The sequence below is a fragment of the Argiope bruennichi genome, chromosome 3 (genome assembly GCF_947563725.1).
Source record: "Argiope bruennichi chromosome 3, qqArgBrue1.1, whole genome shotgun sequence".
NCBI lineage: Eukaryota > Metazoa > Arthropoda > Arachnida > Araneae > Araneidae > Argiope > Argiope bruennichi.
The window spans coordinates 38,718,294-38,745,081 of NC_079153.1; the positions used below are offsets into that span (position 1 = coordinate 38,718,294).

Sequence of the window (26,788 nt, forward strand, 5' to 3'; positions counted from 1 at the left end):
AATAAAAACAAGAAGTGTAATTCGAGATTCATACTCGGATTGGTACTTTTTGCACTAATGAAATGTTGATATTAACTCGTACTTCAATTTATTTGTGTGTATTTTGTTTGGTGTTTTCAATTTTGATTTAGTTTTTGTGATGTTCGTGTTTTGATTTTGTTAACCCGGCACAGGCTAAGAACTCGTTCAGGAGCATACACCGGAAAACAAACATCCATTCCTTCCTTCCTTTGATTTTGTTCACAACTAAAAACATTTTATCTTCAAATATTTCTGAAGTGTCTATCCACATGGGAAAGCTTAAATTAATCGTATTTGATTTAGGCAAGTAATTTGTTACTATGACATAACCATTTTCCTATCCCATTTTTTGTATTATTTAATTGTAAAAATAATAATAAATAAATAAATGCTGTTACCCCGTAATATAGGCCAGTTTCTAAAAATTAATTTATATTTATTTTTCCTTCATTAAATGCATGTCATATCTATAAAAAGCTAATATTATTAAAAATATTATTAAAATAAAGGGAAAAAAATGTTTTTAATTTTTTTTTTCTCGCCAATAACACCAGACATTTTTTAATCTCAAATGAATGAGCAAACTGACATATATATAAAAAATTAGGTTTTAAGAAACCCAATTTTTCATATATGTTTGATGTTTGTTTTGTTGGATCTGAAGCAAATTTTCCGAGTTTACTGGAAAGCACCACAAATATATGTTGTGTTTAACTGAACAAATGTTGCATTTTTTTCTTAATGACAATATATTTATTCATAATTCTTTTCTTGTTATATTTCTTTTTGTGATCCTAAAATAGTCTTCAATTCACTATCTATTTCATTCAAATTCATAACTACATAAAAATTTTTGTCTTTTGGTTGGCTAAATATTTCAGTAGCATGAATATATCCTAAATGGAATTAATGATATAAAATTTTAAAAAATGATTGAATGTTATATTATATTTTGCCCATTTAATGGTTTTGTTAATATAAATATAATCGATGTATGTCTTTCTATCTTGAATTTAATAATTTTTTTAAAAATCCCATTTTCAAGAGAAGCAAAAATATTAGACATTTATTTTTGATAGAGCTTGATGATCCTAAAAATCTAAGGCTGAGGAAAAAATACTAATATGGGAATAATGACTAAAAGTTATTTGATTACTAGAGGAGTTACTGAAACTGAAAAAAAGAGGCTTTTGAACCCTTTCTGGCACAGGTCTTTAAAATTTTTGAAATATAATGAAAAAACAAAATCAATGTGTTTAATAGGTTGTGTACACATGGACTTTGCAGTTAAGAATTTTTTTAATTTGCCTCCTGCAGGAGGTGGCGTCCTCGTTTGATGACACCGCCCATCTAGAGCAATCTCTGCATAAGAAAATTTTTTGAAATAATTATGTAAATCCTTTGTAATAATAGAAGTAATTGTGAATATTTTAGGTTTATAAACACTATTCTTTATGTTTTAGGTAATTTGAAAAATTTTAAATATTAAACATACAAAATATAATATATTTATTACAAAATTCTTAACTAAATTTAATAAATATAAATAATTAAAAAGTAAAAACTATTACAATTTAATACAAATTATAATTTAATTCATTAAAAATAAAAATTGTCTAATTAAAGCACTAAAAATAAATATTTATAGTTAAATTTTATTAATTAAGGGTTAATTTTATCAATTAATAAGGTGAAAAATACCAAATTAAAAATAACTTATTATTTGGCATGAACTTTCCCAAAGCATGTGTGAGTGTTCTTTCATCTAACAGATAATGAGAAATTATTGTTTTGCTCATTGTCCGTGTTTTAAACACATTTTTTTTTTTATACTGTACAACATATATTTTCGAGGGGGAACACTTGATTGGCATATGTTGAACATTTTTTTAAAATCTTCCGCTGTGCAATTTCTATAGGCTGAATGCAATAATAATTATTATTATGAAAAAAAGTTTAAGTAAAAAATTATGGCTACATAAAACTAAATATTTACAGAAAAAAATTGCAAAGAATAAATCAGAACATGAGAATGAAACATAAGTAACACTGTAAAAAGAAAGGCAAATATGAAATGTTTTTTGGCTTCAAACATGGATTTCTTTTTCCTGAATCCAATGATTAATGAACAAAACTCCCCCTTGAGCATAGAAATGGCATCACATCCTTCTCTGCAAAATATGAAATTACACCTTTCACATGAAGAGAGGAGGTGACGTAGAAGAGACAGCCAATTTGATTCATTCTTAAATTAATTTGAAGATTAAACAAAATTATAATTTAAAACCTCATGGATATTGTAGGAAAAGGGTGATAGATTTTTATAAAATTTCATTTCTGAAGAGCTCAAAAAAATTCTCAAATGTGAAGCAAAAAATTAGGGTATTTTTAATATAAAATTAATGCTATGAAAGAAACTAAAATTGCTCCTTCTGCCATTTATTTTCCTAGAAAGAGACTAAATGCTACTTTTCCAGCAATTTTGGGGATTTTATAACCAATAGGGGTTTTTTAAATTGAAAAATTTTAAATTGGGTGTCCCCTTTTTCGACCACCGCCCCTGAAAGGGTTTAAAGCAGAGTATTTTATATTTGTGAAGAATAGGCACTGTAAAAAATATATGAATGCATGTACAAAATTCATACTGTTTGAAAAAATGCATCTTGTTTAAATCCTCATTTATTGAAGGCCCTTGCTTTTTTCACTCATTAAAGCAGTGGAGTATTGTTATTCCATTATGACTAGCACATGAGTCCATTTATGCATTTTCTTTTCTATTGCATATATGTACAAGGATACACAGGAATTTTTTTCTTCCAGATTTGAGCAGCAACCCTGTTATAGGTGTTTATTTCACCATTTGTGAAGAAAAAACTTCCAATAGGCTCTGTCTTTCGAATATCAGTTTGTCAGTGTTTTCATTTTGCAATAATGATGTTCATATTTTTATTGTTAAAAAATCAATAATAAAATAGTTTATATGAAAAATTTATGAATTAATTAAAATTTTGAACATAAGTGCAAACTATTTAACTGTTATTCTTTAATCTGTCATTTACAAGGGCAAAATGATTAACTAGCAAGGTCTTCTCTTTAAATTTAATAAAGCATCTTTTTTTGCTTCAGTGTATTTCTTTGACCTTTTCTTCCTTTCCCATGTTATCAGACCATTTTTTCAGTAACTCAGCATCTCTTTTTTGGTACTTTGTATATTAACGACATCCATTAGAAAATTTTTGGCTTAATTGATTACAAATAGCAAATATTATTACTTAATTAACATGACAGCTATAGTGAATTTCTTTTCTACTAAATTGCTGGTTGCAATAAATATGGCATCTTTGGAGATTTTTTTTCAGCAATTAATCTCTGGTATGCAGTTAATACACATGTATTTTTTCCCCTCCTTACTTTGAACTACTCTAGCATGAGTCTAACAACTTTTAAAATTTATTTTCCTTGCCCATCAGTGTCTCAGCGACAATAGAGGTCCTTTCATATTTTTTTATTGCTGTATCTTAAAATAGCATTATCTTCTTTTTGGAATTTGCTTCCAACCTGAAAAATAGTTCTCCATTTTCTTCCTTATAAAAGAGGGAAAAAAACCCTCAAAACTTTTACCAAAACTAAAAATTATAGCCTTCCATGACTTAATATAGATTAAGATCATTAAAAATTTGTGAAAATTTAATAAAACACTGCCATTATTTAAAATGGCTCAGAAGTATTTTTGAATGAATTAGTTCAGAATTGCCATAAACTATTTAAAAATAACAAATTTAGGCTTGAATTTGTTATTTAAATATCTTTAAAAATAACTAATCTTGAAAGTTGAAAATAGCACTGTTGATGTTAAAATAGAGCTGAGAATAGCAGTTACAAACTTCACGCCACTTCTGTTTGTCATTTCAAAGCAGTCCTTACGACTAAAAGATGCATATTCTGCTTCATAGATGGAATTTTAATTAGTTATCTTTTTCTTTTTGTTCTTCTTTATACTTACTTTTTCATTTTAAATAATGATTTCATTCATTATTTACAGATTATACATTGTGGCCATTTTGGGTTGATACTCATATAAGAAGTCCAATAAAGAAAGATAAGTAAGTTACTTATTTTTTCTGAAATTTATTCAAATGTAGATTAACATAATTGTAAACAATTTAAATTGCAATATGCAGAAAGTTTCAAGAACTACAATGGATGACGTATTTTTATGCTAAGATGCATAAATTAGAACAGTGTCTTTTTTTTTTCATGTTAATTAAAAACAAATAGGTATTTTTTTAAGGGAAGAGTTGCAAAATTTATTGGGTAGTTGATACTAATCAATTAACTGCTTGTCATTGGTTAGTTTTTCACTTAATTGTGTGCTGTTCACAAAATAGGCTTAGTTGCATGTTATTGGCAAACATAATCAATAAGCTAAAATGACATCTTTGATAGTTTTTTTTTTGGTAATTAATTGTTAGTTACAATAAATATAACATTTCGGTGATTAATCACTGGCATATGATTAATACAGCTGCTGAACTCAGTTGTCTGGTATCTTTTTTCTCCTTTCATGCTGTTTTTGATAGTGAATCGATGCATGTATAGCATGATATTATTTTGATTATATTTTTTGAAGTGATTTATTTCAAAATGTAAAAATAATAATCACAAGTTGCTTTTTCAAGGGAAGACATGCTTCATGAATGATTAGATTATTATTATCAAAATATAATACATGTAGTTATAAAATAGGAAATTAAACTGTAAACAATGACTTTTAATAAAAATTTAATTATATATGTTAATAAGTTAAGTAAATAAAAATAATTTTATTATACATTTTTAAATTTAGTACTTTAAAATGTCATTGATTAAAGCATAAAAAGAAAACTAAATAAAATGAGGTGCTGTAGTCATTGCCAGATTCAGTACTTGAGATTCATGTTCTTTTTTTATTTCCCTCAATTTTAAAAGCAATAGTGTTAAAGGAAGTTTTGAAAATGATAAAATAAAAACATATAAGCAATTAACCCTTATTTTCTGCTAAGTATTATATGATCAAAAATATGTTTAATTCTAAAATAAATGGGTAGTAACATCTAAACATTGAAATTGATTAAATAGAATGTTTACTTCTTAGAAAACATCAAGATTAAATTAAATTTTAGTTGGTTTACATTTTTAAAGAAAGGAGAAGAAAATTCTATAATTATAGAGAATCAATTTTTATTTCACAGAAGCACATTTATATACACATAAGCTTTTAAAATTCTCTTCAAATGTGTAACTTTCAGTGTGCATGAAGTTCATATTCATCTCTATTTAAATTGGAATAATGGTATACTTTATAATTTCTAATGTATTTTCAACTTGGATTGTAGTTGACTTTATTATTTCAACATTAATATAATTAGCAAAATATTTGAGTCTATTTGTTATTTTATTTTCAAAAAATAATCAGAACTTTGTATTTTATTTTTTAATCAAATTTATAATTATGTTTTTTTAGGACAGGCTTGTTATTAAAAACTTTATTATAAAGAAGAATTACTACAATACTATATCAAAATAAATTATGAGTGTCAAGTTGTTAACTTTTGTGATATTTTTATGTCAATAACTTTTTATTGTTTTATTTGTAAGATAATTTTCTTGCTTTTCTTCTTATATTTCTGATTTACTGAAAATTCAATCTTATACCTATAAATATGGAATTATATTCTATATTAAGCTGTTATGGAATTATATTCTATATTAAGCTGTTATGGAATTATATTCTATATTAAGCTGTTATGGAATTATATTCTATATTAAGCTGTTTTGCCATCCTTTATACAATTATGGAAAAAATTAAACATTGCATTAAAAAAAATTTCGTGTAATGCTTACTTTAAAAAAAAATTATGATTTTCTCACTGAAAAAAATGTATGTTGATTTGATAGTGTTTTTCTGTTACTAGTTTTTGTTGTAGATAAAGAAAGTGTATTCTTTTTTTATGGAAAGCTAACCTATAGTTACTTGCAACATTTTAATGCTTTGTTATTATACAATATGCATATTGTTACAATGATATCATAACCTCTTGTTAATGTGCATAAATAATCTCTTGCCTGTTATTAAAAATGTATTGGAATACTTCTTTATAGTATTGACTGACATTTACTTCTCAACATGGAATGTTTTTAAAATTAGCTTATTGTATAATGTTACTTAGCCAATCTTTCATTTTCATAAAGTTTTCAAATGCATGTTTATAACAGAGGATTCATGTATGTTGTTTTGTCTAACATTGATCTCAAGAAGATAGAATGCATTTGTCTTCAAAGTTCATTTCATATTTTGTTTTGTAACTACTTTGGGAGGGGGGGGGATGTATTCTGTAATTTGGGCTTGTTTCTTTCATGGTGAAATACAAATTGATATGCAAAATTTTGCTAAGAATTACAAATTTGAAAGTGTTTATTTTGCAGTATTAAAGGCATTACTTGTATCTTCTTTTCTAAAGACAGTTGTTTATGATCTTTTTATTTTCTAAATTATTAACTGAAAAGAAGGAAATCAAAATTATGTTTCAGAATTTTGAACAATGATGTAAGAATATGATAGTATTATTTTATGCCTGTTTAGACATCATTTCTCCATTTATGTATTGAACTGTAAGTTTGATATATTTTTAGGGTTTTTATTTCTGCAGTAATTAATTGTAATTATTATATTTTCTGTTATAATTCTACTTTCCAAGGCATGGACAAAAGTTGCTACTTTTATTTTCCAAAATAATGAAAATAATTTTATACAATACTTTTTTTTAGAAATAATCACATTGTAGATGGATCTGGTGAAAGGATCAAGTATTATCCAGACGTTCCAGATATATTAAATAAATTACAGAATGATGGTTATGTTCTTGGAATCGCTTCTAGGTAAGTATATAAGTTCTTAGTTCTTTTTTTTTTTTTTTTTTTAATTCTATAAGTGTTTTTTTTTTCTCATTTCCCCGTTGTTATGATTAATTTTTGCTATCTTTTAAAAAAAAGAGACCCAAAACATGCCGAATAAAAGTTTTATTTTCTCATTTAAATTTCACGATATAGAATGTACACTTCAGAAAAGAAATTGTTTTATATTATTTTTCTGTATTCATTAATAAAAATGTACAGTGTAATGAGACCAGATTTTTAAAAAAAAGTCACGCAACAATAGTTTCTGACAAATTATTGGTTTTAAATTTTTAATTTTCCAATTTGTTTCCAAGTACACTTTATTTTACTTACAGATATTTTTATCATAAATATAAATTTCAATGTAATTGCTTAGAAATTATCTAAAAATAATAATGTGTCATTTTGATTTATTCTAAGAAATAAATGTCTTTTTAACTTAATTTTTAAATTTATTTTTTAAATATATGAAGTATAGAGGGAAAATGTTATTACTAAAGCATTCAGCTTTAAGATTTTGATGTATACGCTCACTGATTCCAAAAACTTTATTTTTGAATTGCATTTCTGTTTGAACTGAAGTAACTAATAAATGCAGAAGGATAGAATTTTCCATATGGATTGTACACCAAAATTACAAATTTCTAACAAATTTAACAAGAAATTTGTTTATAAGAATTCTGTGTATATGTGAATATAATTATTGGAAAACTAATTTTTTTAATTGAAACAAGCTAACCAGATCCACCCCATTTGTATATCAGTGTTGAATTTTGAATGAGATCCATCACCAAATAGTTTATCTTTTCATCTATAGATTACTTAAACATGCTATAAAATGTGTAAATGAAATCTGATATATTTGTCTTGACTTAGATATTATAGATTTGCATCCAATTTTGTTCTCAATCAGTCAATAAGAAAAGGTTAAAATGATTAAGGTTCAAAATGCATACTCATTTATTTTCAGTTTGCTAAGAGGTATTAAATAACATATGTTATGCTAAAGATAATGTCATGTGTGAACAAGAGAGTCAAAAATAGAACAGTTTCATTGGTTTTGTGTTAAATGAAACATATTCCAGAAATTGAAATCAGATATACGAATATAAATCTTATGATGTAATTTTAAAATAATTTACATCCTTCTGCTAATAGTTTTTCTTTCCCCCTTTAAGAACTAAATTGAAGAAATTCAAACCAAAAAAATTGTAATAAGTACTGTATAAAGAAAGTTCAAATTAAACTTTTTTAACAATACTAAGTAAAATTGTAAGTTGCAGTTATCTGCATAGTCTTTATATTTTTCTTATCATTTATTTAAAAATTTTTGAATAAATATAAAAGATTTTACATTTTATTGCAGAACTGAATGGCCCGAAGGTGCAAAGAAGTTGCTGAAGTTATTTGACTGGGAAAAGTATTTTACTTATAAAGAAATCTATCCTGGAAGGAAAACTACACATTTCAAGAGGCATTGCTTTTTATTTTATATGTTTTATCATTAAATAATCTTCTAGAAAATTTAATTATTTTGTTTATCGTGAAATATTAGGAATGAATTCAGTTGATGATTCTTCTTTAACAATTATGATATACTCCCAAAAACTTTTTATATATATCAAACACTATCATAAATTGCATGAGAATCAGTCTTATTACTTATTTTTAAATGGCAAAAATCAAATATAAACAAACCATCATGCATATTTCAAACTGCTTCATTAAACATTTTTACATATGCATTGAATTCATTGCTTCACTGAGAATTATATGAGTTTAAAAATATTACTAAAAATGTTCTGGAAAAGGTTCTCTGTATCACAAAAGTGTCCATTCAATTAGAGGGAAGATGATATAAAAAAATGAAGAAACAGACTTCAAATAAATTTCAATCGAAAGCAAAAATAACCTTAATTGCCAGCAGGTGGGTACTGGCTGTGATTTTCTTATGGAAATTGATGTTTATATCTTTCAAAAGATATTAACATCAATTAATCTTAAGAAAATACAAAAAATGGTCTTTGTATTTTCTTAAAATTAGAAGTTAAAAATCTTGATATCTTATTGAAAGTTATTTCAAGATTTAAGTAACTAATTTTTTTAAATTCTTTTTTACTGATATAAATTTTATTAAGTATAATTTCCCCTTTGATATTAATAATATATTTGTAATTCAATTTGATACATAATTTGTTTTGAATTATTATGATGGAATTCGAATTTCATCAAAATATTCAATTGCACACAATCATTAACTCTATAGTAAGAATTTCTCTTCCATTTTTATTTCATATATATAAATACTTTTTAATTTGTAGTAAACTGACTTATTCAATAGAATTCAGATTTTTCAGTCTTACCAAATAGCAAGGCAAATTTTTAAAAAAAATAAATTAATTCTTATTAATCATTTTTAACAACCTAAAAAAATTAATAATGTATGCAAAGGAGCTAGTTACTAAAGGTGGCTACTTATCATGTAAATCAATAAAACACTTTGCATATTTTTTGGTAGTATGAATTGGTGGTGTGATTTCAGTGTGAATTGTTCTGCATTTCAGTTTATTTTAAGAATTCCAATAAAATATTATTGATAAGAGATAGAAAGATAGAAAAAAAACAATAATTTTTCAAACCATCACAGTAGCTAAGCATATTAATGAAAGTGGATAATGTAGAATAATTTATATTTTTAAATAAATTTGTTTTTGTTTTTCTCTTAATTTTCAGTTATGATTTATTTTATGTTTAGAATGCAAGAAGCATCTGGAATTAGTTATTCTGATATGCTATTTTTTGATGATGAACAAAGAAATATTTCTGATCTAAGAGCAATTGGCAAGTTTATTTCTTAATTAATTTATTTTTTTAAATTCTGAAAGGTAGATTTTTTTAATATGGAAATTTTATGCGTTAGTTAAAGTTGTTTCTTCTTTTTCATAGGTGTAACAAGCATATTGGTTCCAGATGGTGTAAATAAACAGATAATTGAAGAAGCTCTTCGATCTTTTAAAAGTTTTTAAATTATATAGAATGTATAAATTTTGTAAATAATAAATATAGTTTTAATTTTATAGCCTGTTCTTTTTTTTTTACTTAAGTGTATTGATGCTGACTTCCATATTTATATCATTTATTACTAGTAGTTAAACAGTAATGTTGCAGTTTTTAGAATCTTCTTCCAGCAATGATATAGGTTTACTTGTACGTGGTCTTCAAATTAATTACAAATTTAACATTCTAGTTCTTAAAACCATAAAGGCAAAAAAGAATTCCTACCTAATAATATATTAGTGCCCTGTTACTTATGAAATAAATATCACAGAAAGGATTGAAGAATTACTTTTAGAATTTTATCTTTGAAATAAAAGAATTTATATGACCAAAATGAAAGTTTTAAGTACACCTTAGTTTTTAAATAAGTATAAAAATTTAATACTGCATTAAAATCTAATGATTCAATGCTGCATTTTGATTTCTGAAAATGTTCCATTAAAATTAATTAAATAAATTCTCAAATTTTGTTATAATCAAAGTTGAATTATCAGCAGTTACAAATTAGGGTGGATAGGTGGGAGGGCTGACAATTTTTTTCTGTGGAATTTTCAGGGTAGCTTGATTTTGCATTTTTTCTATTGATTTACATGAATTAATTCAAATAAAAATTAAGTTTACTTTAAATTTCAGAATATTATTCTTAAGCCTCTTATCATATATTCAGATTCATTCTTTTTGCAGTTGATTGATTAACTCGCTTGTCAGTAGTCCTGATAAGCTGTATATTATAACTTTTAGATTATGTTATTCACCCCCCCCTTTTTTTTACTGTTATTTTGTACATGTTAATAAAAACAGTTCTCTTGGGGTTGAGTTATGATTAAATGTTTTGTTAATGCAGTGTATCATAAAAAAATCAATAAAAATATAATCTGGTTTTAGAAATTGGGCAGGAGGAATGGTGGTCCAAGCCTCTCCTACCAGACTTTATCTGCTCTGCTCTTAAGTGTTAAATAGAGGAAAAATTACAATTTTATCATTTATTTATAAAAAAATCATGTCAACAGAAAGCATCATAACTATTTTATAAAATCATATAAAGAAGTTTCTTCATTTAAATTTTCAAAACTATTATTTCCTTACAATGAAAACTTATTGATGTTTATTTCAGCAATTTTTATGATAATAATAGTTTGATATTTTATTTATTTGATTTTTTAATAAAGAACAATAAGCTTGATTTTTTTTCTTGTTTGTTATCACCATAATTTAATAACAGATAATTATGCAGATTTATTAGAATCAATTTTGGATTAAAAATTGTAAGAATTAAGAATGTGTTTTTCTATACTTCTAAACAGTTTATATATATATATATATATATATATATATATATATATATATATATATATATATATATATATATATATATATATATATATATATATATATATATATACTTGTATTCTTTGCAATTTTCGATTTCTTACTTGTCAGATTAGGCAACTGCTTAGAGCTTCTGGTTTGAAGAGGGGTGTGATAGTAGATAAAAAATTATTTGGCTAATTGCTAAATAAATAAATTTGTAAGAAAAATAAATTCTATCCATTATAAAATATTAGAATAATAATATTACTTTACCAAATATAATTGGTTAAGCTTCTATATATTTCATTATGCTCCTTTTGTTATTATAATATTTATAAAAACCAAGGGTTTTCTTTAAAAATATTGGACACAAATCTGGATGTGGCATAGTACTGAATCATAATAAATAAAATTGATAAAAGTATGTATATCTTCATAAAAATACTAAAAAGAAAAAGAAAAAAGATTATTTACATGCTGATTTTGTTTAAAATGTATTCAAATGTCCAACTGATCAACCATTTTATTTAAAGGGGGTTTCATGATCTGGACTACTTGGGGCTGCAACTTCCTGAATCCACCCCTGCTTAATTATTGCAACCTTCAGAATCAAGCTTTTTTTTAAAAAAATTATTTATAAACATTTTTAGTTTTAAACTTGGTTAAAGCTATCCAAGATCTCTTTTTAGGTGAAATTATAACACTTCCTTTCACTTTATAAAATGAGTCACCTAAGTATGAATATTGCAATTATAAAACTGTGAAACTTTTTGCAGCTTCTGAACTTGCAATGATAAAATTACAAGATAATTTATAAATTTGTTAATGGTTCTTTAGCAATACATTAAAATTGTTGTTATTAATACATATGTGAATCTGTCTAGACAATGCATATAATTTTAGATGATTATGCATAAAAATTATAAAATAAAATGCATTATTTTTTTAGAGATATCACATAAGCCTATTTTCATAAATTTTAATTTCTTGTTATATTTATTTTCCATTTAGGCAATAATATTATTAATACTGGGTGGTATGTTAACATTATTATAAAGCCATTTGTGGGCAAAACTATTCAAGACAACACACTACTCATCATCGTCTATTGCCAAAGCTTAATCGTTACGAGGAATGTCATTCTTGTCTTATGATTATTACTCAAAGTTTATAGAACTTTCTCCAATAATCTGCTTGTGGGTTCTAGGAGCATTTAAGTGGAAAATCAGTTTTTAATTACTAACAAAATCTGCTAGTAAATCACAACATAGCAATTCAAACAAAAACAGTTATGCAATTTTTTTTATGGCACAGTGTGTTGTCTTCTTTAAAATGCTTTAAATTACATAGTTTAATCCCTCAACCATGAGATATTTTTCACTTTTCTTCTAATCATTCTTTAATACTAACTTTTAGAAATTTTACTATCATTATTTAGATTAATTTTGAAACTACTTTAAACTTTTAAATGCTGCACTAAAACAGTACAGCCCCTAAAATTCTAAGGGAACAATCGAAAACAAGATTCTATGTATGCTGAGATATGAAATTTTGTTTTGCTCTTTCTTCTTGAAATTTCTATATTATTTAAGCTTATTCTGATAAGATATTTTATGTGTGATTTTGTAACAGATTTATAATAGTTATTATTTTTGTAGATTTACCTTTTCATGCATGTCTGTTTTCAGTGATTCATGTTTCATCCATAAAATTTTTGAAAAAAAAATATCTTAAACTGTTATACAAATTAATTTACAAGTTTCTATGGAATTTACTAAATTTGTTTTTGCTTGATAAAACAATGCATGACAAAATTGTCTTTAAAATTTTTAAAATGAAAAAATTGCAGGATAATAGATAAATAGTTTTATAAAAAGAATTTTTTATATAGATATATATTGTCACATTTTAAAAAATAAATAAATAATAAATCTTCTATGCTTACTTCCTAATTTTTAAAAAAAAAATGATTAAATGCACATGGACCAAAATTAAATAGTTGATGATAACTAGCCAATGATGTAAAAATTAAAGCATAGAATCAATTATTGATAATATGTGAAAATGTTAAGAAAATTCTGGAACTTGAGTAGTTCTTTTGAATATATATTTAATCTTCATCTTGGAAGCAAAATTATGAACATTTCTTTTTGTTTTGCCTATATTTTTCCTTCTAAAATAAACCAACTTATTTTCTTAGTTTGCATTTTCTTCATGACAATATTATAAAAACAAAAGTAATCTGCAATCAACGTTTTAAGATGTTCTTCAGCACAATCTAATAGAAACAAATTTCACGTAAAAAGGTTTGTATTTAATACCTTTGAATATTTTCCCCCTTTCTTGTATGGTTTGTAATACAGAAAATTTTTCAAATGTTTTGAAATAATTATTTTAATTTTCTGTGAATCATTTGTATGCAATATTTTCTCCAGTAGAAATTCATTTCAAAACATATATTCATGTACATTTTGTATTATTTTCTATTTTAATACACTTTTATGTAATGCTATTGCTGCTTTACTTATTATCAAGAAGACTGATGAGTTTTTATCGTTCTTATTTAAGAAGAATTTAAAAGTTTTTTTAATACTAATATTTCCACACATCGATAAATATGTTATCTGTATTCATAAAAATGATATCTATATTGATAAATATCATTTAAGTTTTATTAATTTTTATTATTCATAGATGGCGCCATAGTGCGAGTTTTGTCCTTAAATTAATATATGAAAAGTTTAATTTATAAGTTAAATAGATCAGAATCATAGAAAAAAAAGATTAGATAATTTATTACGAGTCTAAATTTCTTCTGAGATAAATCACAAATACATGTAATAAATAACTTTAAATTATTGGGTACAAGAGATATATACTGTAAAATGTTCCTCCGAATTGCCGGGATCAGTGGCGTGGTCCTGTAATCCAGCTGCTTTGGAGGCTAAGGGCGTTGGACGGCGTGAGGTTGGGAGTTCTGTCCTCCGCTTTACTATGTTGATCAGGCGTCCGCGCTAAGCACGGTGTCGATATGGTTGGCTCGGGGGAGCCCGGGTCCACCAGGTCGCTCTAAGGAGGGGCGAACCGGCCCAGGTCGGAAACGGAGCAGGCAAAAGCCCCCGCACGGTGCAGTAGTGGGATAGCGCCTGTGAATAGGAGGCGGTTGGCAGCCCATCCAAGATAGTCGGACACAGTCTTTTTTTTTTTCCTTTTGCCGTTTTTTTTCTTACGATATATATTTTCTGCTGTCAATCAGGAGCTGAAGAATTAAAATTTCTCTTGATTATGTATCACAAAGGGACGGTATTATTATTTTTTTATATCTCAAGGGAAACATATTCAATTAAAAAATTCGACAATATTTCTCAGTAAGTACCACTCGATATAAAGCTAGTAATATTTTCCTATTGGTTCCATTTGTATTTTCAGAACCGAAATATTGATCAATACTAATTTACGACGAGACATAACAAATTTTAGTTCACAAAGAATTTTTTTAATTCAGTTATTATAGTTTTTATACTAGTCAATTAATCTGCTATTATTTTGCTTTTCAATAATTGCAGTTATTTTACTCAACATTAATAATGAATTTCCTTAGACAGTATTTAAACATTATAACACTGAGATAAGAATTTGCTCAATACAGATAATATACTTACCACACAGCAGATAACAAACGTAATTCTTTTTGAGATGAAACGTCTTTCTGTCCCTTGACAGATACGTACTGGATGCAAATATTAATTTTATAATTATCACGTGAAAATTAATTTTTACGTGCAGCTAAATTTAGACCATTCATAACTATAAAAAGATATTTATAAATGTAAAAGGCTATGAAGCTAATGAGTGTGTCACAACATCATTTCTTTTATTGCTAATAATTGCAATTTCAGCATTACCCCTCGTAAACAGTGCATTAACGAATGCGTTTACGATGTCATTTCGAATGAATAGAGTTTAATACCCGAGAGCTTGCAAACGCCTCCGAAGTGTGGCGCAGCGATCGCTCAAAGAGTAAATGCGAAATACATTATTCTGCATGTGATTGCTCTTAATGAATATGATCGTTCTAAATTAGCGGTTTAATTCGCAATAATTTGAAGCCAAATAAATTGCATTGATTCTGGATGTAGTACGGAAAATCACGAACTTATATTATTTATAAACAAAGAATAGATGGCGCTCGCTACCTTTCATTTTATGCGACGACTTTCGTACTACTCACTCGAACACTACGAATGCATTTACTTCTAATTGTCAATGCACATTTTCCTTTGAACACTTTCTCTTAATATAGCTTTTGAAATTTTTAATCTAATTATGAATATATAGGCATATTATTCCTTTTAATACAGCTATTTCTTGTTATTTTGTTTTTTATGCATGTTTCAAAGTTCGAATCGTCTTCTTATCATTAAATTTAAAATCTAGAAAACCACATAATTGGTTTACATAATAATTGATCCAAAATGTCAAGAAAGATCACCATACGTGGACAAGTGCAAATGATTTCGTGACGCTGGAGAAAAAATCATGGATGCCAAACCAAAAGTTGATTGTAATAAATTCCCTTTGAAATTTAATAACTTTTATTCGAATAAAATACATCAGTAATGCTTTACATCGACGGATCCTACTGCATTTTAAACATGGCAGTAGAATATTGTATGAAAGATTGCACAAGTAGTTGTGCCTGAGATTTGCTTATCATCATTCTTAAAGGAGTGAATTGTATCATTTCATAAGTCGTGACTGTGGCAGTTGAGATGACTTTTCCCTTCGTAGACTCTATTTCCTCTGCAGATGCGAGTTGTAATGCGAAATCTGTTGTACGCTTTACGAATTTAATGCTGTAGCTACATTAACCAAGAGCTCTGGTCAAGGCGATAAGCTTTTAAATTAAAAGCGCGATGAAGTCGTAGCGATCATCACGGGTATGCATTCGACATGCAGCACTTATGAGTTTGAGGTGCAGAAAAGCCATGTTGGAAAAAACTGACTCTTTATCATCTTCATATAGCAAGCCATGAGTTAGTTGCAGTAACAGCCGAAGCGTATCTTGAATAAATGTTTCTCAGCCTGGTGTGGGTAACGTGAAAGTAATTAGCGTATTCACTCTATTTCTTCTTTTCGTAAAATATCTGGGACAGCGCGAACGCAGTCCCAACTACCAAAAATTATGCACCCCAAGCAACCGCGATTTGCGGATGTGGCGAACGTCAACCCTCCGAAGTGCAATGGAAGGCCTCTGCTCGGGGGAGCCTCCTTATTGATCAAGGCATCCCCAGTGCCAGGTAAGTATGCGAGCAATCAGCCTGCGAAACTTCATATCTATCATTCTCCAATTCTAAAAGTGGTAACTTGACTTGACGAAAATGATTTTATATCCATGCAGATTCTTGAATTTCATTGGCAATCCGAAGATCGACTTTAGATTTCCTCCACACTGTTAAAACAAATTTTCCCATTCTATCGTAACACAATATGACACGTCAGTCAGACAAGAAGAATTTTAAGAATCACTCCTTTCTTTTGTGGGAAATTTTCAGAAGCAAAAATATTTACAGGACCATAATACTATCAATCCAAGTGATGAGCAACGGCGATATGCAGAAATGGAATGTCTTGTGTAAAAAAGAAAGGCTGTCTTTTGGTGAGAGAATAATGCATCTTCTAATCTCTCTGGTGATTGAAGAATTTTTCTCTTCGAAGTAGTTAGTATCTTCGCTTTTCATTGGAATTCATAATAGGTGTTTTATTTGCATTTTGTTCTATTGTGTTGTCGTCTCAGTTTTGCACATTTATTTGTATCTCGAAAAAGAGTAGCACGTACAGATGATTTCGATGTATGGCGATAGCACACGACATGAAAAATGAGAAAATGGAAGGAAAAAAATGAAAATACCTCGGACGGATATATATATATTTTTTTTAAATCAAAACAAAATTTTAATTAGCAAGTTTACTTTCAATCCGGAAATCGCATATCGTTTTACACTTTGGATGGCACTCTTCTGTTATGCATTCGTTTCTTGAAATGGTGATATTCCGAAAGAGAAGAACATGGCTTTGCAACTTTTAAAATGTTCGATGTCGATTTCTGGCCGAACGTCCGGCAATGCTCAAATGAAATCTGAAATAATCATTCAGCATTGCCCCTCGTAAACATGCAATTTCCGGTGCATTACCACTATGTAAATAGCAGAGCTACGGTAGGGTATATATAGGAACCGGCACTGAAATGTGTTTGTACTCGCTTCGGCAGTACATATACTAAAATTGGAACGATACAGAGAAGATTAGCATGGCCCCTGCGCAAGGATGACACGCAAAATCGTGAAGCGTTCCACATTTTTTGCTTGATACTAATTTCCTTTGGAGAATGTTCTTGTTACGTGTCAGATAAGTGCAATGTCTCGTCAAAGTGAAATTTAAACAAATTAGATTTCGAGCACTTTGTTAATTTCAATAAGTCTTTTATAGCAATTAATATGTTTTTAGTATTCAAAAATAATTTATGAAATTTGAAATGAGGGTTTCACTTCTCGGAACATTATAAGAACTCGCAATTTTATGCAGTGTTATCGCGACTAAGACAAAACTACTGCTGCTCTTCAAAATTGATAACAAGACGGGGAAAGTTGGGAACACTAATTATCATGAATGAAGAAAACGCTAGAAACTTAAAATTGGAGGAGGAAATTTTTAAAAGAATCATTTTGAGGGAGAGGATGATTAAGTGTTTTCCAGGTTAGCAATTTCTATCTTGCCGATAACAAATTAGTAATTCGCCAAAAATATATTGAGATTATTTGCGGTCAGAATGAGGGAATAATAATTATAAACAATATTTTCGAAAATTCAATTATTTGCTCTAAAACTAAACTAAATTTAATACTGGAAGACTGGTGTGTTCCTAAAAATAAACATAGGCTTGGAAAAAAAAATTAAATTGAAATTTATGAAATTTTTAAAATGAAATTTCTATTTCTAATTTTTATCGACTGAAGGTACTCAGTACTATCTATTCGGAGAAAAAAGTAGAAAACTTTTAATTACCAGTTCGCATACCTCTAAAATTGAAAGCATTATTTAAATTGAAACTTTTTCTATAACTCACGGGAGCGCGAAGCTTTCAGGCCCGTTTCCCATGATCGCTCGTCTCCGCGATCGCAGATCTGGTGTGAGAGGTGTCGGCTCAGCTTCATTCCTAGGTGCTCCCACCGTCTCTCAATAGGCGGTTGAGATTTCTTGTGACAGGATATTATAAAACTTGTCCAGTTTTCAGGTGTCCGGCTCTTTCTCCAACTCTCTCTCTTGTTAGGGTGTAGGTAATAAAAAGACGACCCTGAACACTTGGCGCTCCCTCCGCGTGGCACTGCAAGGTGCAGTTTGCCCTCTTTTACTGCAGCTCTAAAAATTTTAAATGGAGGATCTGATGTTTCCAGTGCTCTTACTATAGTTTCTCAATAATTTGTTTCAATTATTTGATTAGTTTCGATTCAAGAGAAATTAATTTTACGAAAATTTCACAGCACAAAAATAATCTTTGCATCATCTTAAAGTTTAAAAAAATTATTTAATTTTTCTATGATAATGTTTGATAGTCACATACTTCCAATGATACTTTGGCACAACACTGTTTCTGGTTGAATTTTTCGTTCCTTTCCTTTGTCAATATTTAAAAAAGAAAAGAAAAGACTCTGATCATATTTTAAAACAATGCATTACTTTACTGAAGCGAAACTCAGATTCCAACATTGCTATGAATATTTCATACAAGCTTTTGTCTATTATTGCTGATGATAAAAATGCGAAGATACGTCTCGTATCATTATACATTCTCAGTACTTTTCAGTGCAAGGTCTATTTTCATTATATGGTTCGAAACTTTAGTGTGCTTATATTATACGTTTAACATTACAATCAATGTATGGGTGTGTGTGTGTGGGGGGGGGATTGTAAATTGCCCCCATTTTCAAATACCGGATATCTTTCCTGAGATGTAATGGGATGTATAAAAATAAAAACAAAAAATTAGGGAAATGCCTAGCACCGTGAACAGAATGGTGTAACACTCCTACAGTATATCAATTATATGACTGTCAAAATTTGAAGTTCGGGGGTATTTTAATGAGAAATCTATTGAGATAAAGTTACACATATACTATTATTTATCTGAAATTTTTAACAACCGTTAATTCCATCGGACCGACTGATCGTCAAAGGCGGTTAGAATTACAGAAAATTTCTAACAAAAGAGTATTTTTATTTTTTCGAAGGTTATAAGCGCGTAGCAAAACGTGGACCGAAAGGGCATAGTAACGTTTACGATGTCATTTCGAATGAATAGAGTTTAATACCCGAGAGCTTGCAAACGCCTCCGAAGTGTGGCGCAGCGATCGCTCAAAGAGTAAATGCGAAATACATTATTCTGCATGTGATTGCTCTTAATGAATATGATCGTTCTAAATTAGCGGTTTAATTCGCAATAATTTGAAGCCAAATAAATTGCATTGATTCTGGATGTAGTACGGAAAATCACGAACTTATATTATTTATAAACAAAGAATAGATGGCGCTCGCTACCTTTCATTTTATGCGACGACTTTCGTACTACTCACTCGAACACTACGAATGCATTTACTTCTAATTGTCAATGCACATTTTCCTTTGAACACTTTCTCTTAATATAGCTTTTGAAATTTTTAATCTAATTATGAATATATAGGCATATTATTCCTTTTAATACAGCTATTTCTTGTTATTTTGTTTTTTATGCATGTTTCAAAGTTCGAATCGTCTTCTTATCATTAAATTTAAAATCTAGAAAACCACATAATTGGTTTACATAATAATTGATCCAAAATGTCAAGAAAGATCACCATACGTGGACAAGTGCAAATGATTTCGTGACGCTGGAGAAAAAATCATGGATGCCAAACCAAAAGTTGATTGTAATAAATTCCCTTTGAAATTTAATAACTTTTATTCGAATAAAATACATCAGTAATGCTTTACATCGACGGATCCTACTGCATTTTAAACATGGCAGTAGAATATTGTATGAAAGATTGCACAAGTAGTTGTGCCTGAGATTTGCTTATCATCATTCTTAAAGGAGTGAATTGTATCATTTCATAAGTCGTGACTGTGGCAGTTGAGATGACTTTTCCCTTCGTAGACTCTATTTCCTCTGCAGATGCGAGTTGTAATGCGAAATCTGTTGTACGCTTTACGAATTTAATGCTGTAGCTACATTAACCAAGAGCTCTGGTCAAGGCGATAAGCTTTTAAATTAAAAGCGCGATGAAGTCGTAGCGATCATCACGGGTATGCATTCGACATGCAGCACTTATGAGTTTGAGGTGCAGAAAAGCCATGTTGGAAAAAACTGACTCTTTATCATCTTCATATAGCAAGCCATGAGTTAGTTGCAGTAACAGCCGAAGCGTATCTTGAATAAATGTTTCTCAGCCTGGTGTGGGTAACGTGAAAGTAATTAGCGTATTCACTCTATTTCTTCTTTTCGTAAAATATCTGGGACAGCGCGAACGCAGTCCCAACTACCAAAAATTATGCACCCCAAGCAACCGCGATTTGCGGATGTGGCGAACGTCAACCCTCCGAAGTGCAATGGAAGGCCTCTGCTCGGGGGAGCCTCCTTATTGATCAAGGCATCCCCAGTGCCAGGTAAGTATGCGAGCAATCAGCCTGCGAAACTTCATATCTATCATTCTCCAATTCTAAAAGTGGTAACTTGACTTGACGAAAATGATTTTATATCCATGCAGATTCTTGAATTTCATTGGCAATCCGAAGATCGACTTTAGATTTCCTCCACACTGTTAAAACAAATTTTCCCATTCTATCGTAACACAATATGACACGTCAGTCAGACAAGAAGAATTTTAAGAATCACTCCTTTCTTTTGTGGGAAATTTTCAGAAGCAAAAATATTTACAGGACCATAATACTATCAATCCAAGTGATGAGCAACGGCGATATGCAGAAATGGAATGTCTTGTGTAAAAAAGAAAGGCTGTCTTTTGGTGAGAGAATAATGCATCTTCTAATCTCTCTGGTGATTGAAGAATTTTTCTCTTCGAAGTAGTTAGTATCTTCGCTTTTCATTGGAATTCATAATAGGTGTTTTATTTGCATTTTGTTCTATTGTGTTGTCGTCTCAGTTTTGCACATTTATTTGTATCTCGAAAAAGAGTAGCACGTACAGATGATTTCGATGTATGGCGATAGCACACGACATGAAAAATGAGAAAATGGAAGGAAAAAAATGAAAATACCTCGGACGGATATATATATATTTTTTTTAAATCAAAACAAAATTTTAATTAGCAAGTTTACTTTCAATCCGGAAATCGCATATCGTTTTACACTTTGGATGGCACTCTTCTGTTATGCATTCGTTTCTTGAAATGGTGATATTCCGAAAGAGAAGAACATGGCTTTGCAACTTTTAAAATGTTCGATGTCGATTTCTGGCCGAACGTCCGGCAATGCTCAAATGAAATCTGAAATAATCATTCAGCATTGCCCCTCGTAAACATGCAATTTCCGGTGCATTACCACTATGTAAATAGCAGAGCTACGGTAGGGTATATATAGGAACCGGCACTGAAATGTGTTTGTACTCGCTTCGGCAGTACATATACTAAAATTGGAACGATACAGAGAAGATTAGCATGGCCCCTGCGCAAGGATGACACGCAAAATCGTGAAGCGTTCCACATTTTTTGCTTGATACTAATTTCCTTTGGAGAATGTTCTTGTTACGTGTCAGATAAGTGCAATGTCTCGTCAAAGTGAAATTTAAACAAATTAGATTTCGAGCACTTTGTTAATTTCAATAAGTCTTTTATAGCAATTAATATGTTTTTAGTATTCAAAAATAATTTATGAAATTTGAAATGAGGGTTTCACTTCTCGGAACATTATAAGAACTCGCAATTTTATGCAGTGTTATCGCGACTAAGACAAAACTACTGCTGCTCTTCAAAATTGATAACAAGACGGGGAAAGTTGGGAACACTAATTATCATGAATGAAGAAAACGCTAGAAACTTAAAATTGGAGGAGGAAATTTTTAAAAGAATCATTTTGAGGGAGAGGATGATTAAGTGTTTTCCAGGTTAGCAATTTCTATCTTGCCGATAACAAATTAGTAATTCGCCAAAAATATATTGAGATTATTTGCGGTCAGAATGAGGGAATAATAATTATAAACAATATTTTCGAAAATTCAATTATTTGCTCTAAAACTAAACTAAATTTAATACTGGAAGACTGGTGTGTTCCTAAAAATAAACATAGGCTTGGAAAAAAAAATTAAACTGAAATTTATGAAATTTTTAAAATGAAATTTCTATTTCTAATTTTTATCGACTGAAGGTACTCAGTACTATCTATTCGGAGAAAAAAGTAGAAAACTTTTAATTACCAGTTCGCATACCTCTAAAATTGAAAGCATTATTTAAATTGAAACTTTTTCTATAACTCACGGGAGCGCGAAGCTTTCAGGCCCGTTTCCCATGATCGCTCGTCTCCGCGATCGCAGATCTGGTGTGAGAGGTGTCGGCTCAGCTTCATTCCTAGGTTCCTGCTCCCACCGTCTCTCAATAGGCGGTTGAGATTTCTTGTGACAGGATATTATAAAACTTGTTCAGTTTTCAGGTGTTCGGCTCTTTCTCCAACTCTCTCTCTTGTTAGGGTGTAGGTAATAAAAAGACGACCCTGAACACTTGGCGCTCCCTCCGCGTGGCACTGCAAGGTGCAGTTTGCCCTCTTTTACTGCAGCTCTAAAAATTTTAAATGGAGGATCTGATGTTTCCAGTGCTCTTACTATAGTTTCTCAATAATTTGTTTCAATTATTTGATTAGTTTCGATTCAAGAGAAATTAATTTTACGAAAATTTCACAGCACAAAAATAATCTTTGCATCATCTTAAAGTTTAAAAAAATTATTTAATTTTTCTATGATAATGTTTGATAGTCACATACTTCCAATGATACTTTGGCACAACACTGTTTCTGGTTGAATTTTTCGTTCCTTTCCTTTGTCAATATTTAAAAAAGAAAAGAAAAGACTCTGATCATATTTTAAAACAATGCATTACTTTACTGAAGCGAAACTCAGATTCCAACATTGCTATGAATATTTCATACAAGCTTTTGTCTATTATTGCTGATGATAAAAATGCGAAGATACGTCTCGTATCATTATACATTCTCAGTACTTTTCAGTGCAAGGTCTATTTTCATTATATGGTTCGAAACTTTAGTGTGCTTATATTATACGTTTAACATTACAATCAATGTATGGGTGTGTGTGTGTGGGGGGGGGATTGTAAATTGCCCCCATTTTCAAATACCGGATATCTTTCCTGAGATGTAATGGGATGTATAAAAATAAAAACAAAAAATTAGGGAAATGCCTAGCACCGTGAACAGAATGGTGTAACACTCCTACAGTATATCAATTATATGACTGTCAAAATTTGAAGTTCGGGGGTATTTTAATGAGAAATCTATTGAGATAAAGTTACACATATACTATTATTTATCTGAAATTTTTAACAACCGTTAATTCCATCGGACCGACTGATCGTCAAAGGCGGTTAGAATTACAGAAAATTTCTAACAAAAGAGTATTTTTATTTTTTCGAAGGTTATAAGCGCGTAGCAAAACGTGGACCGAAAGGGCATAGTAACGTTTACGATGTCATTTCGAATGAATAGAGTTTAATACCCGAGAGCTTGCAAACGCCTCCGAAGTGTGGCGCAGCGATCGCTCAAAGAGTAAATGCGAAATACATTATTCTGCATGTGATTGCTCTTAATGAATATGATCGTTCTAAATTAGCGGTTTAATTCGCAATAATTTGAAGCCAAATAAATTGCATTGATTCTGGATGTAGTACGGAAAATCACGAACTTATATTATTTATAAACAAAGAATAGATGGCGCTCGCTACCTTTCATTTTATGCGACGACTTTCGTACTACTCACTCGAACACTACGAATGCATTTACTTCTAATTGTCAATGCACATTTTCCTTTGAACACTTTCTCTTAATATAGCTTTTGAAATTTTTAATCTAATTATGAATATATAGGCATATTATTCCTTTTAATACAGCTATTTCTTGTTATTTTGTTTTTTATGCATGTTTCAAAGTTCGAATCGTCTTCTTATCATTAAATTTAAAATCTAGAAAACCACATAATTGGTTTACATAATAATTGATCCAAAATGTCAAGAAAGATCACCATACGTGGACAAGTGCAAATGATTTCGTGACGCTGGAGAAAAAATCATGGATGCCAAACCAAAAGTTGATTGTAATAAATTCCCTTTGAAATTTAATAACTTTTATTCGAATAAAATACATCAGTAATGCTTTACATCGACGGATCCTACTGCATTTTAAACATGGCAGTAGAATATTGTATGAAAGATTGCACAAGTAGTTGTGCCTGAGATTTGCTTATCATCATTCTTAAAGGAGTGAATTGTATCATTTCATAAGTCGTGACTGTGGCAGTTGAGATGACTTTTCCCTTCGTAGACTCTATTTCCTCTGCAGATGCGAGTTGTAATGCGAAATCTGTTGTACGCTTTACGAATTTAATGCTGTAGCTACATTAACCAAGAGCTCTGGTCAAGGCGATAAGCTTTTAAATTAAAAGCGCGATGAAGTCGTAGCGATCATCACGGGTATGCATTCGACATGCAGCACTTATGAGTTTGAGGTGCAGAAAAGCCATGTTGGAAAAAACTGACTCTTTATCATCTTCATATAGCAAGCCATGAGTTAGTTGCAGTAACAGCCGAAGCGTATCTTGAATAAATGTTTCTCAGCCTGGTGTGGGTAACGTGAAAGTAATTAGCGTATTCACTCTATTTCTTCTTTTCGTAAAATATCTGGGACAGCGCGAACGCAGTCCCAACTACCAAAAATTATGCACCCCAAGCAACCGCGATTTGCGGATGTGGCGAACGTCAACCCTCCGAAGTGCAATGGAAGGCCTCTGCTCGGGGGAGCCTCCTTATTGATCAAGGCATCCCCAGTGCCAGGTAAGTATGCGAGCAATCAGCCTGCGAAACTTCATATCTATCATTCTCCAATTCTAAAAGTGGTAACTTGACTTGACGAAAATGATTTTATATCCATGCAGATTCTTGAATTTCATTGGCAATCCGAAGATCGACTTTAGATTTCCTCCACACTGTTAAAACAAATTTTCCCATTCTATCGTAACACAATATGACACGTCAGTCAGACAAGAAGAATTTTAAGAATCACTCCTTTCTTTTGTGGGAAATTTTCAGAAGCAAAAATATTTACAGGACCATAATACTATCAATCCAAGTGATGAGCAACGGCGATATGCAGAAATGGAATGTCTTGTGTAAAAAAGAAAGGCTGTCTTTTGGTGAGAGAATAATGCATCTTCTAATCTCTCTGGTGATTGAAGAATTTTTCTCTTCGAAGTAGTTAGTATCTTCGCTTTTCATTGGAATTCATAATAGGTGTTTTATTTGCATTTTGTTCTATTGTGTTGTCGTCTCAGTTTTGCACATTTATTTGTATCTCGAAAAAGAGTAGCACGTACAGATGATTTCGATGTATGGCGATAGCACACGACATGAAAAATGAGAAAATGGAAGGAAAAAAATGAAAATACCTCGGACGGATATATATATATTTTTTTTAAATCAAAACAAAATTTTAATTAGCAAGTTTACTTTCAATCCGGAAATCGCATATCGTTTTACACTTTGGATGGCACTCTTCTGTTATGCATTCGTTTCTTGAAATGGTGATATTCCGAAAGAGAAGAACATGGCTTTGCAACTTTTAAAATGTTCGATGTCGATTTCTGGCCGAACGTCCGGCAATGCTCAAATGAAATCTGAAATAATCATTCAGCATTGCCCCTCGTAAACATGCAATTTCCGGTGCATTACCACTATGTAAATAGCAGAGCTACGGTAGGGTATATATAGGAACCGGCACTGAAATGTGTTTGTACTCGCTTCGGCAGTACATATACTAAAATTGGAACGATACAGAGAAGATTAGCATGGCCCCTGCGCAAGGATGACACGCAAAATCGTGAAGCGTTCCACATTTTTTGCTTGATACTAATTTCCTTTGGAGAATGTTCTTGTTACGTGTCAGATAAGTGCAATGTCTCGTCAAAGTGAAATTTAAACAAATTAGATTTCGAGCACTTTGTTAATTTCAATAAGTCTTTTATAGCAATTAATATGTTTTTAGTATTCAAAAATAATTTATGAAATTTGAAATGAGGGTTTCACTTCTCGGAACATTATAAGAACTCGCAATTTTATGCAGTGTTATCGCGACTAAGACAAAACTACTGCTGCTCTTCAAAATTGATAACAAGACGGGGAAAGTTGGGAACACTAAT

General features: G+C 29.8%; 1 protein-coding gene and 6 non-coding genes across 7 annotated transcripts; 4 read left to right on the forward strand and 3 right to left on the reverse strand.

Annotated features, from left to right (window-relative positions):
- The first annotated feature begins 36 nt into the window (after positions 1 to 36).
- Positions 37 to 10,034, forward strand: LOC129963922 (magnesium-dependent phosphatase 1-like). Its single transcript, XM_056078516.1, has 6 exons — positions 37 to 324; positions 4,064 to 4,124; positions 6,829 to 6,939; positions 8,324 to 8,431; positions 9,713 to 9,798; positions 9,904 to 10,034. Exons 1-6 carry the CDS (start codon positions 291 to 293, stop codon positions 9,981 to 9,983), a joined length of 480 nt encoding a protein of 159 aa, XP_055934491.1. The 5' UTR covers positions 37 to 290; the 3' UTR covers positions 9,984 to 10,034.
- A 6,438-nt stretch (positions 10,035 to 16,472) lies between these two features.
- On the reverse strand, positions 16,473 to 16,633 carry LOC129964392 (U1 spliceosomal RNA). The gene has a single exon (XR_008784170.1). It is a non-coding gene; the product is annotated as a U1 spliceosomal RNA (small nuclear RNA).
- A 947-nt stretch (positions 16,634 to 17,580) lies between these two features.
- On the forward strand, positions 17,581 to 17,687 carry LOC129964319 (U6 spliceosomal RNA). The gene has a single exon (XR_008784103.1). It is a non-coding gene; the product is annotated as a U6 spliceosomal RNA (small nuclear RNA).
- A 3,184-nt stretch (positions 17,688 to 20,871) lies between these two features.
- On the reverse strand, positions 20,872 to 21,032 carry LOC129964403 (U1 spliceosomal RNA). Its single transcript, XR_008784181.1, has one exon. It is a non-coding gene; the product is annotated as a U1 spliceosomal RNA (small nuclear RNA).
- Positions 21,033 to 21,979: 947 nt separating this feature from the next.
- Positions 21,980 to 22,086, forward strand: LOC129964320 (U6 spliceosomal RNA). The gene has a single exon (XR_008784104.1). It is a non-coding gene; the product is annotated as a U6 spliceosomal RNA (small nuclear RNA).
- Positions 22,087 to 25,274: 3,188 nt separating this feature from the next.
- Positions 25,275 to 25,435, reverse strand: LOC129964414 (U1 spliceosomal RNA). The gene has a single exon (XR_008784192.1). It is a non-coding gene; the product is annotated as a U1 spliceosomal RNA (small nuclear RNA).
- A 947-nt stretch (positions 25,436 to 26,382) lies between these two features.
- Positions 26,383 to 26,489, forward strand: LOC129964321 (U6 spliceosomal RNA). The gene has a single exon (XR_008784105.1). It is a non-coding gene; the product is annotated as a U6 spliceosomal RNA (small nuclear RNA).
- Positions 26,490 to 26,788: the final 299 nt, after the last annotated feature.